The following is a 12,012-nucleotide window of genomic DNA, read 5'->3' as shown; positions in this document are numbered from 1 at the left end:
GCGAAAGTCTAATGGGGAGTGGAGACTAACAGTGGACTATCGTGGCCTGAACAAAGTTACACCGCCACTGAGTGCTGCCGGGCCAGACATGCTAGAACTTCAATACGAACTGGAGTCAAAGGCAGCTAAGTGGTATGCCACAATTGACATCGCTAATGCATTTTTCTCCATCCCTTTGGCAGCAGAGTGCAGGCCCCAGTTTGCTTTTACCTGGAGGGGTGTTCCGTACACCTGGAACCGACTGCCCCAGGGGTGGAAGCACAGCCCCACCATTTGCCATGGACTGATCCAGACAGCAGTGGAACAGGGTGAAGCTCCAGAACATCTGCAGTACATTGATGACATCATTGTGTGGGGCAATACAGCAGAAGAAGTTTTTGAGAAGGGAAAGAAAATAGTCCAAATCCTTCTGAAGGCTGGTTTTGCCATAAAACAGAGTAAGGTCAAGGGACCTGCACAGGAGATCCAGTTTTTAGGAATAAAATGGCAAGGTGGACGTCCTCAGATCCCAATGGATGTGATCAACAAAATAACAGCTATGTCCCCACCAACTAGCAAAAAGGAAACACAAGCTTTCTTAGGCATTGTGGGTTTTTAGAATGCATATTCCAAATTACAGTCTGATCATAAGCCCCATCTGTCAAGTGACCTGGAAGAAGAATGATTTCAAATGGGGCCCTGAGGAATGACAAGCCTTTGAACAAATTAAACGGGAGATAGTTCATGCAGTAGCCCTGGGGCCAGTCTGGGAAGGGCAAGATGTGAAAAATGTGATCTACACCGCAGCCGGGGAGAATGGCCCTACCTGGAGCCTCTGGCAGAAAGCACCCAGGGGAGACTCGAGGTCGACCCGTAGGATTTTGGAGTCGGGGATAAAGAGGATCCAAGCCCTGCTATACTCCAACTCAGAAAGAGATACTGGCAGCATATGAAGGGGTTCGAGCTGCTTCAGATGTGGTTGGTACTGAAGCACAGCTCCTGCTGGCACCCCGACTGCCGGTGCTGGGCTGGATGTTCAAAGGGAGGGTCCCCTCTACGCATCATGCAACTGATGCTACGTGGAGTAAGTGGGTTGCACTAATCACACAACGGGCTCGAATAGGAAACCCCAGTTGCCCAGGAATCTTGGAAGTGATCATGGACGGGCCAGAAGGCAAAGATTTCGTAATATCGCCGGAGGAGGAGACGCATGCTGAAGAGGCCCCAGTGTATAATAAACTGCCAGAAAATGAGAAGCAATATGCCCTGTTCACTGATGGGTCCTGTCGTCTTGTGGGAAAGCATCGGAGGTGGAAAGCTGCTGTATGGAGTCCTATACGACAAGTCGCAGAAAGTGCTGAAGGGAAAGCTGAATTGAGTCAGTTTGCAGAGGTGAAAGCCATCCAGCTGGCTTTAGATATTGCTGAAAGAGAAAAGTGGCCAGTCCTTTATCTCTATACTGCCTCATGGATGGTGGCAAATTCCCTGTGGGGGTGGCTGCAGCAATGGAAGCAGAGCAACTGGCAGCGCAGAGGAAAACCCATCTGGGCTGCCGCATTATGGCAAGATATTGCTGCCTGGGTAGAGAACCTGGTTGTAAAAGTACGTCACGTAGATGCTCATGTATGCAGGAGTGGGGCCCCGGAAGAACATCAAAACAACCAGCAGGTGGATCAGGCTGCTAAGATTGAAGTGGCTCAGGTGGATTTGGACTGGCAATATAAGGGTGAACTGTTTACAGCTCGGTGGGCCCATGACGCCTCAGGCCATCAAGGAAGGGATGCAACATATAAATGGGCCCGTGATTGAGGGGTGGACTTAACTATGGACAGTATTGCACAGGTTATTCATGAATGTGAAACATGCGCTGCAATCAAGCAAGCCAAGCAGTTCAAGCCCCTTGGGTATAGTGAACGATGGCTGAAATATAAATATGGGGAGGCCTGGCAGATTGATTATATCACACTCCCACAAACCCGCCAAGGCAAGCGCTATGTGCTCACCATGGTGGAAGCAACCACTGGATGGCTGGAAACATATCCCGTGCCCCATGCCACCACCCGGAACACCATCCTGGGCCTTGAAAAGCAAGTCCTGTGGCGACATGGCACCCCAGAAAGAATCGAGTCAGACAATGGGACTCATTTCCGAAACAACCTCATAGACACCTGGGCCAAAGAGCATGGCATTGAGTGGGTGTATCACATCCCTTACCATGCACCAGCCTCCGGGAAAATTGAGCGATACAATGGATTGTTAAAGACTACCCTGAGAGGAATGGCTGGTGGGACATTCAAACATTGGGATACACATTTAGCAAAAGCCACCTGGTTAGTCAACACCAGGGGATCTGCCAGGGGAAGTCCAATGTGTACCTCAAGGGAATTTGATTTTGGGTGAAAATAGTCAATGAACTGAATTGTATGATATTAATTGCTATATAATACTGTATGTTATCTCTTAACTGTATGTTAATATAATAATATAGTATAATGTTAATATAATAATATAGTATGTTAATGTTAAGTATATAATACTGTATGTTATGGTTGCTATATGCCACATCAATGGTATTACAGTAAAAATTGCCCAGCTTAATGAAAATGAACTTTGATGAAACCGTGTTGGAATGAGAGCTGGCTTCAGCATGCAGCAATCCAACACCACACACCACCTCTCCTGCTCTGAAAGACTGTGATGACAGATTGAACCCAAAGTCATGGGCTAGATGAACTCAATGGACATTTTAGAGGGATGGGCCATAGACAAAGGGAATGATATCTGTGTGTATATATCAAGATAGGGAAAGTGGTGGTGATTAATTAGAACACATTGGAAAGGGGAGGGCCTGTGCATGACATAGGTGATATAGAATAAGGGGTGGATACTGTCCTGGTTTTGGCTGGGATAGAGTTAATTTTCTTCCTAGTAGCTGGCATAGTGCTGTGTTTTGGATTTAGTAGGAGAAGAATGCTGATACCATACTGATGTTATTAGTTGTTGCTAAGTACTGCTTATGCTAGTCAAGGACTTTTCAGCTTCCCATGCTCTGCCAGGTACACAAGAAACTGGGAGAGGGCACAGCCAGAATAGTTGATCCAAACTGACCAAAGGGCTATTCCATACCATATGACGTCATGCTCAGTATATAAACTGGGGGGGGTTGGCCAGGGAGCAGCAATCGCTGCTCGGGAACTGTCTGGGTATCGGTCGGCAGGTGATGAGCAATTGCATTGTGCATCACTTGCTTTGTATATTGTTATTATTATTATCATTATTATATTGTTATTATTATCATTACTATTTTACTTTATTTCAATTCTTAAACTGTTCTTATCTCAACCCAGGAGTGTTTCTCACTCTTACTCCTCCGATTCTCTCCCCCATCCCATCGGGGTAGGGGGAGTGAGCGAGCGGCTGCGTGGTGCTTAGTTGCTGGCTGGGGCTAAACCACGATAGATGTTGACTCCACCACCTCTCTGGGCAACCTGTTCCAATGCTTGACTACCCTTTCCAGGAAGAAATTTTTCCTAATATCCAATCTAAACCACCCCTGGCGCAGCTTGAGGCCATTTCCTCTCCTCCTATTGCTAACTACTTGGGAGAAGAGACCAACACCCACCTCACTGCAACCTCCTTTCAGGTAGTTGTAGAGAGCGATAAGGGCTCTCCTCAGCCTCCTCTTCAGTGCAGGACCCAGCACTTGGCCTTGTTAAACCTCATACAGTTGGCCTCGGCCCATCGATCCAGCCTGTTCAGATCCCTCTGCAGGGCCATCCTACCCTCCAGCAAATCGACACTCCCACCCAACTTGGTGTCATCTGCAAACTTACTGAGGGTGCACTCGATCCCCTCATATAGACCATTGATAAAGATATTAAAAGAGACTGGCCCCAAAACAGAGCCCTGGGGAACACCACTCGTGACCGGCCGCCAACTGGACTTAACTCCATTCACCACTACTGTCCAGGCTTGGCCACCCAACCAGATTTTTACCCAGCAAAGAGTACGCCCGTCCAAGCCATGAGCTGCCAGCTTCCCAAGGAGAATGCTATGGGAGACTGTGTAAAAGGCTTTGCTAAATACATTTGAATAGTATACAGTTTAAGGGAAAATTATTCTGTTTGTTTCATTGCTGTACTGGGTGAACTTTATTTTGTCTCAAAATGGAGCTGAGTGCTGCCTTATATTGAAGTTTGCCCAACATTCCATTATCCTGAGTCTACTGTATTAAGTGATTTTTTCCAGTATCAGCTCCCTGTATCAGCTCTAATAGAAGGAAGACACATTTTCCTAAGAGTTCTTAATGATTTTATATGTACCTAGGTGAATATGTTACCCAATGTGGTCAAAATAGGTCATAATATGATAAACGTTTATCTGGAATCATGTTTGTCCTCTTAACAAAACAGCCCAAATAAAAAATTGTCGTGGCTTAGCCCCACGCAGCCGCTCGCTCACTCCCCCTACCCCGATGGGATGGGGGAGAGAATTGGAGGAGTAAGAGTGAGAAACACTCCTGGGCTGAGATAAGAACAGTTTAATAATTGAAATAAAGTAAAATAGTAATGCTAATAGTAACAGTATAATAATGATAATAATAATAACAATATACAAAGCAAGTGATGCACAATGCAATTGCTCACCACCCGCCGACCGATACCCAGACAGTTCCTGAGCAGCGATCGCTGCTCCCCGGCCAACCCCCCCCCCAGTTTATATACTGAGCATGACATCATATGGTATGGAATAGCCCTTTGGCCAGTTTGGATCAACTATTCTGGCTGTGCCCCCTCCCAGTTTCTTGTGCGCCTGGCAGAGCATGGGAAGCTGAAAAAGTCCTTGACTAGCATAAGCAGTACTCAGCAACAACTAAAAACATCAGCATGTTATCAACATTCTTCTCCTACTAAATCCAAAACACAGCACTATGCCTGCTGCTAGGAAGAAAATTAACTCTATCCCAGCCGAAACCAGGACAAAAATAAACTCCGGAAAAATTAGTTCATATTCTAACTGTTAAACACTAACTGTGAAGCAATCACAGAAGCAAACTCCTATAAAAATCATAGATATTACTGGACTATATCAGTAACATCGAAAAAGTCATGTACAAAATAATGTAAAGACACAGGTCTTTTAATCTACTGACTTTTAATTTCTGGTATAAATTATAAAAAAATAACAGAAAAAAAATCTAGTTATACTGGAATATTTAAACAGACTCATTTCATTCTCCATTTGAATCCAGAACATTTCATGCATATTCCAGAATAAGTATTAGCATAGGATACTAAATAAGTACAACTAGAATGATTTAAATTCACACATTATTTTATTCCAATATATATTTCCTATGTAAACAAGCACTTCTTTTTGCTGTTATGGATGGGAAAAGTTGAAAAACGTAAAGCTTTCAATGTGTCGTGGTTTACCCCCAGCCAGCAACTAAGCACTACGCAGCCACTCACTCACTCCCCCTGCCCCGGCGGGATGGGGGAGAGAATTGGAGGAGTAAGAGTGAGAAACACTCCTGGGTTGAGATAAGAACAGTTTAAGAATTGAAATAAAGTAAAATGGTAATGATAATAATAACAACAATATTATTATAATAATAATATACAAAGCAAATGATGCACAATGCAATTGCTCACCACCCACCGACCGATACCCAGACAGTTCCCGAGCAGCAATCGCTGCTCCCCGGCCAACCCCCCGCAGTTTATATACTGAGCATGACGTCATATGGTATGGAATAGCCCTTTGGTCAGTTTGGATCAACTATTCTGGCTGTGCCCCCTCCCAGTTTCTTGTGCACCTGGCAGAGCATGGGAAGCTGAAAAGTCCTTGACTAGCATAAGCAGTACTTAGCAACAACTAAAACATCAGTGTGTTATCAGCGTTATTCTCATACTAAATCCAAAACATAGCACTATGCCAGCTACTAGGAAGAAAATTAACTCTATCCCAGCCGAAACCAGGACAGAATGAAAACTATATTAGACTTCCTAAATTATTTCACTTTAATAATCTGTAGTGCTATGAATATGGGAAAGAAACCTGAGATTTTTACACTGACTGATCCATTAATATCATCTTGACCTCAGACTACATTCAGAGGATTACAGGTTTCGTATATGTACATGCCAAGATTCTCCACTCTTAAGTTCAATATGCTCTTTTTATCCAAGAAGGGAAAAAGATGAAAATTTGGAGTACTACCAAAGTCCAGCATAGTGTAGACAGAAATAGCATACTTTTCCTGTTGTTTCTAAAAAACGGTATCAACTTTGATCCAAATAACTATTTCCTTCAAAGCCATCATTTTTGGCCTTACTACTTTGAGGATGCCAGGAGGACCAAATTAAATGCAGTTACCTTTCTTACTGGCTCCTAAAGACTGATCTGAAATAAGTAGTATAAGAAATGTGTAGCCATTCATCTGAGAAACTGGAAAGTGACAGAGAGATGTACATGGAGCCTTCTTGTGTAGAACCTTCTCTTTCCAAATCTTTTCCTGTCCTTCTACTTCATCTTGTTTTCTCTTTCACTTCTTGTTTGTTGTACTATACTTGCTATTTACTCTGTCAGTCAGGTTGTGTTCCCTATTTTGTGGCATATTTTATTAATAAAATAGAATACCTCATTGAATTCCTTTATAAAATTTGCAAAATAAATGTTTGAATACATTTCATTACAGTGACAGAATAGTGAGCATTATGGAACAGAAGAGAAGATAGCTGTAAGATGATACAGAAAAGGACATGGCTGAATCCTGAAAATTCTTTCTTCAATTGGCAAATTTTCAATTAGCATTGCTCATATGACTACAGAACCAACTAGCCCCAAATTATTCAGTTAAAACTTTTTGCACTCCCCTTAATAGTGATTGCTCAAAGAAACAAAGTATATTGAGCTTATTTATCAGAAATAAATGCTATGCCCAATCTATTAAGCCTTCTGTCTCTGGACTTGCCCTAAAAGTAAATAATCCCCAGATGTCTCTTAGAACACAGATTCAAAGCCTTGGATCTATCAACCTCAAAGAGGAAAGAATACAAATGTTTTAAATATTTTAACAAGGCAAAAGTTCAAAATTGCTCAAATCCTAAACATAAAACCTCAAATGAATAATGAATGAATTGTCTACTTGCATAATGTCTGCCAAGGCATATGAGAATCCCTTCTTCCTTTCTTGTAAAATATCTGTTGTCCAAAATAACTCCTGATTCATACAATCAAGAAAGAAAATACAGCCACAGTGCATCAATTTTTAAATACATTATGCTTTCAGCCCCAAAACAGTGCTGAATTATTTTTTTTCCCAAGTGTCCTGGTTTCAACTGGGTTATAGTTAATTTTCTTCCTAGTAGCTGGTATAGTGCTGTGTTTTGGATTTAGGATGAGAATAATGTTGATAACACACTGATGTTTTAGTTGTTGCTAAGTAGTGCTTACACAGAGTCAAGGCCTTTTCCTTCTTCTCACACTGCCCCACCAGAGAGTAGGCTGGGAGTGGACAAGAAGTTGGGAGGGGACACAGCTGGGACAGCTGACCCAAACTGACCAAAGGGATATCCCATACCATATGATGTCATGCTCAGTATATAAACTGGGGGAAAGCTGGCCAGGGGTCCACTGCTCAGGAACTGGCTGGGCATCGGTCAGTGGGTGGTGAGCAATTGCACTGTGCATCACTTGTTTTGTATATTCTTTTATCATTATTATTATTTTCCCTTTCTTTTCTGTCCTATTAAATTGTTTTTATCTCAACCCACAAGTTTTACCTTTTTTTTTTTTTTTCTGATTCTCTCCCCCATCCCACTGGGGGGGAGTGAGCGAACAGCTGCGTGGTGTTTAGCTGCCTGCTGGGTTAAACCACAACACCAAGCAATAAAGCTGTCATAAGAATTAGAGTGAGAGCCTGAAGCAACTGTTCAGATATAGCAGAGAACTTAATTCAAAATGGTGATCAAATATTTCTCAAAAGCAAAAGTATGGGCTATGCCTAATGTTAAATCAAATTAAACACTCAAGCCAAACAAGTATTTATATTCTTTCTGATAAATCTTCTTGTACAGGATACTTTCAGAAAGATTTAAATAATTCTACTTCCCTAAAGTACCACAAACATTTTACACATGAATTAAACAATCAAATTTATAGTGTGAAGTTTTAAGAGCCCAAATTACTAATGTGAATCTCAGCTACAGTTGGAGATTATGAAGTGAATGAACATTAATTAGTGCATGATAAATAATTAAAGTAGTTTTAGCCAAAGAAAGAGGACCCAAACTTGCAAAAATATTAATATAAAAAGATAAGTAAAGAAGGATTTAACGTAGCCCTCTAAATACAGTGCTAATGTGTTTCACTAATAAAAGGAATGACAATGAAAGATTATTTAAAAGCATTTATATAATCCTTCAGCACACTTCCAGGAGATTCTCTCATTGATAATACTGTTTCAAAGCTTTATCTAAAATAGTATTAACAAAGTATTAATGATAAACCTGCCATTTGATTATTTTCATTTTTAAAATCACTATTTCAGTGATAATTTCTCAAGTGAAATTTTGAGCAATTTCCCATGATTAAACCATACTTCTAATATTACAGTTCACCTAGAATAAAATACATTTTCTGTAGTCATTATTTTTATTTGCTTCTTAGCATTAGGCTCATTAATCATTTAAAGAAAAGAAAATGGCTCATTGCATTATGGAATGTTTACACTTCATCCTATTAAAACATATCTTTCTAATAAATACAAGAAATTTTCTCACTTCCAGATGGAATGAAGAAAAGTGTAAATCTTTTAAAAATGAACAGGCATACAAACACAATAAGGTATATACCAAAATATAAGCATTGTACATTTCAAGTATTTAATTATACTATCAACATAGAAAATAATCAATTTACCTGACCAGTGCCACTAGTTGCTATGCTGATTTCTGCTGTTCCTTGACCTTCATTGTGCCTCTCTGTATCATGGGAACCCGCATCATGCTTGCTTTGAGGTGCCCTCTGTTAATACAAGAGTGTATGAAATTATATACAGAAATGAAGTACACTTTTAACATTCAAAGCTCTATAAACTATAAATGCATCAACGCTGCATCTTCACAAAGCCATTGAGTACTGCTTTGTATTTCATAACTCTTAGACTCAATAATTAACAGCTGAGACAGTGTCTTAGAAAAATTGCAAGATGAAAGCAAAGCATGTCCTCTCAGAATTACAGTCCTGCAAGACAAAGGATTTGCTGTGAGACACAGAAACACCATTCTCTACCAGCTGTGCTCACATCACTATCAGAAACGTAACAGAATTGGAGCAAAAAACTGTCTTCTCTGCAATGTCATGTGATCAGTGCATTTACTAGGAGACAGTGCTAGCAGTTAAATTAAGATTCCCATTCAAACACAAACACTTTCTGGGTGAACAGAAGGGTACACATATAGTACAAATCTTTCCACATTTTAATGGCAAACAATGCAGGAGTAACCACTTTGATGCAAATAAAATTTAAATAATCTGCTACTGATCAACCTAATATTTTATCAAAATGAATGCAAATGATACAGCAACCTAGTAGACACATGTTCCAGTTTCTTAAGGCGATCCAATTTTTGATACAACTACATGAAAATTAAACTGTTGTCACATCCACTCAGAGACATCACGAGATCAACACCAAAAATAGGGCTTTATATATTTCCTTAATAAAGCAAATAGAATAACTGAGCAGAATACTGTGTAAAGTGTTCAACATCATCCACTAATTTGTTTAAAATGTTCCAGTTTTTCAGAATGACATAAACCATTCTGTCCTTGGAACTGGCTTGAAGTCTGAAATTCAAGAGGTATTACTTTATCTCCAAAGCAAGATTATTCTTATAATGTTAGTTTTGATGCCAAGCCTCATTTTTCTGGCTCAGAGGTTACTACCATAACAGACAATATTCTCTTGTATCCCTCATTTCATTTACATAACTATATTGGTTTATCAAATTCCATTTCTATGGGGCTTCACAATTTTTATGAGCAGTCCAGCCTATGACAGCATAGTCTGCTTCATCTTGCTTTATGCAAATTTCTCTGTAACATCTAGCAGAAACATACTTCTCTTCAATGTACATATACTAAAACTTCTTTCATTATCTGAAAAAATGGTAAACACACTCATACAGTACCACTGGCATGCACTCTTCATTTGTTTATTCATATAAAAACATTAGTCTCAAATCCAGAAAATATTTCACATCCAACAGGATTTCAGAAAACAGTAACTAACTGATTAAATACATGTGAAATAATAATTTAGAAATAAACATTAAAAAACAAAATCTATACAGTTTAAGTAATGGAAGATACTTCAAAGAACACAGGAACATTAAACAAAGTAATAACATGAAAAAATTGAAACTTATAATTAGTAATGCTTTCCTTAATACTATATGTTTAAGTATGGAAGATGAATAACAACAAGGCAAAACTCTCAAAATATTTTAGGAGATACAGTGTTGTTATTCTTTTAAACCTGATCTGTATTTTTAAAACTTACCACCTCCATCAGTGTGTATGAAATTATATTGTTATTGCTGCTAATAAAATGACTAAAGAAATTTTGGTTCCCAATACAACAGCAGGACCCAGTCAAGATAAGCCCTGTTATACTATGCGCTGAATACAATATAGAATCATAGAATCATAGAATGCTTTGGGTTGGAAGGGACCTTGAGAGATCATCGAGCCCAACCCCCCTGCAATAAACAGGGATTGAACCTGTGAACTTGGCGTTATTAGCACCATGCTCTAACCAACTCAGCTAATATAAGGACACTCCGTCTCAAAGTACTTTCAATCTTTAGTATAGTATAGTATAGTATAGAATCATAGAATCATTTAGGTTGGAAAAGACCTTTAAGATCATCCAGTACAACCATTAACCTAACACTACCAAGTCCACCACTAAACCAATTAACAGTAGAGTAATAATTAATTTCATGTTTCTGGCTTGGTGGCTGGATTATTTTTTAATGAAAGTAAAACTAGAATAGAATCATTAAGGTTGGAAAGGACCTCTAAGATCATCAGTCCAACCATCAACCCAACACCACCATGCCCACTAAACCATGTCCCCAAGTGCCATGTCTACACAATTTTTGAACACTTCCAGGGATGGTGACTCAACTACCTCTCTGGGCAGCCTGTTCCAATGCTTGACCACTCTTCCAGTAAAGAAATTTTTCCTAATATCCAATCTAAACCTCCCCTGATGCAACTTGAGGCCATTTCCTCACATCCTATTGCTAGTTACTTGGGAGAAGAGACCAATACCCACCTCACTACAACCTCCTTTCAGGTAGTTGTAGAGAGCAATAAGGTCTCCCCTCAGCCTCCTCTTCTCCAGGCTAAACAACCCCAGTTCCCTCAGCCACTCCTCATAAGACCTGTGCTCCAGACCCTTCACCAGCCTTGTTGCCCTTCTCTGAACACGCTCCAGCACCTCAATGTCTTTCTTGTATTGAGGGGCCCAAAACTGGACACAGTATTCCAGGTGCAGCCTCACCAGCGCCGAGTATGGGGGGACAATCACCTCCCTGCTCCTGCTGGCCACACTAGTCCTGATACAAGCCAGGATGCTGTTGGCCTTCTTGGCCACCTGGGCACACTGCTGGCTCATGTTCAGCCGGCTGTCAACCAGCAACCCCAGGTCCTTTTCAGCCAGGCAGCTTTCCAGCCACTCTTCCCCAAGCCTGTAGCGTTGCATGGGGTTGTTGTGACCAAAGTGCAGGACCCAGCACTTGGCCTTGTTGAATCTCATACAATTGGCCTCGGCCCATCGATCCAGCCTGTCCAGATTCTTCTGCAGGGCCTTCCTACCCTCGAGCAGATCGACACTCCTGCCCAATTTGGTGTCATCTGCAAACTTATTGAGGGTGCACTCGATCCCCTCATCCAGATCATTGATAAAGATATTAAACAAGACTGGCACCAAAACTGAGCCCTGGGGAACACCGCTTG

The 12,012-nt window shown here is 40.8% G+C and overlaps 1 protein-coding gene across 7 annotated transcripts in view; it reads right to left on the bottom strand.

Moving 5' to 3' along the window:
- LOC142596455 (adenomatous polyposis coli protein-like) overlaps window positions 1-12,012 on the bottom strand; it is a 126,704-nt gene that overhangs the window by 30,276 nt on the left and 84,416 nt on the right. For all 7 annotated transcript variants that reach the window (XM_075725557.1, XM_075725558.1, XM_075725561.1 and 4 more), the window contains one exon: window positions 8,905-9,009. In XM_075725557.1, the coding sequence (XP_075581672.1) occupies window positions 8,905-9,009 (105 nt within the window). The remainder of the gene's footprint in view (window positions 1-8,904; window positions 9,010-12,012) is intronic.

The sequence above is a fragment of the Pelecanus crispus genome, chromosome W, assembly GCF_030463565.1.
Source record: "Pelecanus crispus isolate bPelCri1 chromosome W, bPelCri1.pri, whole genome shotgun sequence".
Classification (NCBI taxonomy): Eukaryota; Metazoa; Chordata; class Aves; order Pelecaniformes; family Pelecanidae; genus Pelecanus; species Pelecanus crispus.
The sequence above is the reverse complement of the archived record's forward strand: the minus strand, read 5'-3'. Positions and strand labels throughout refer to the sequence as shown.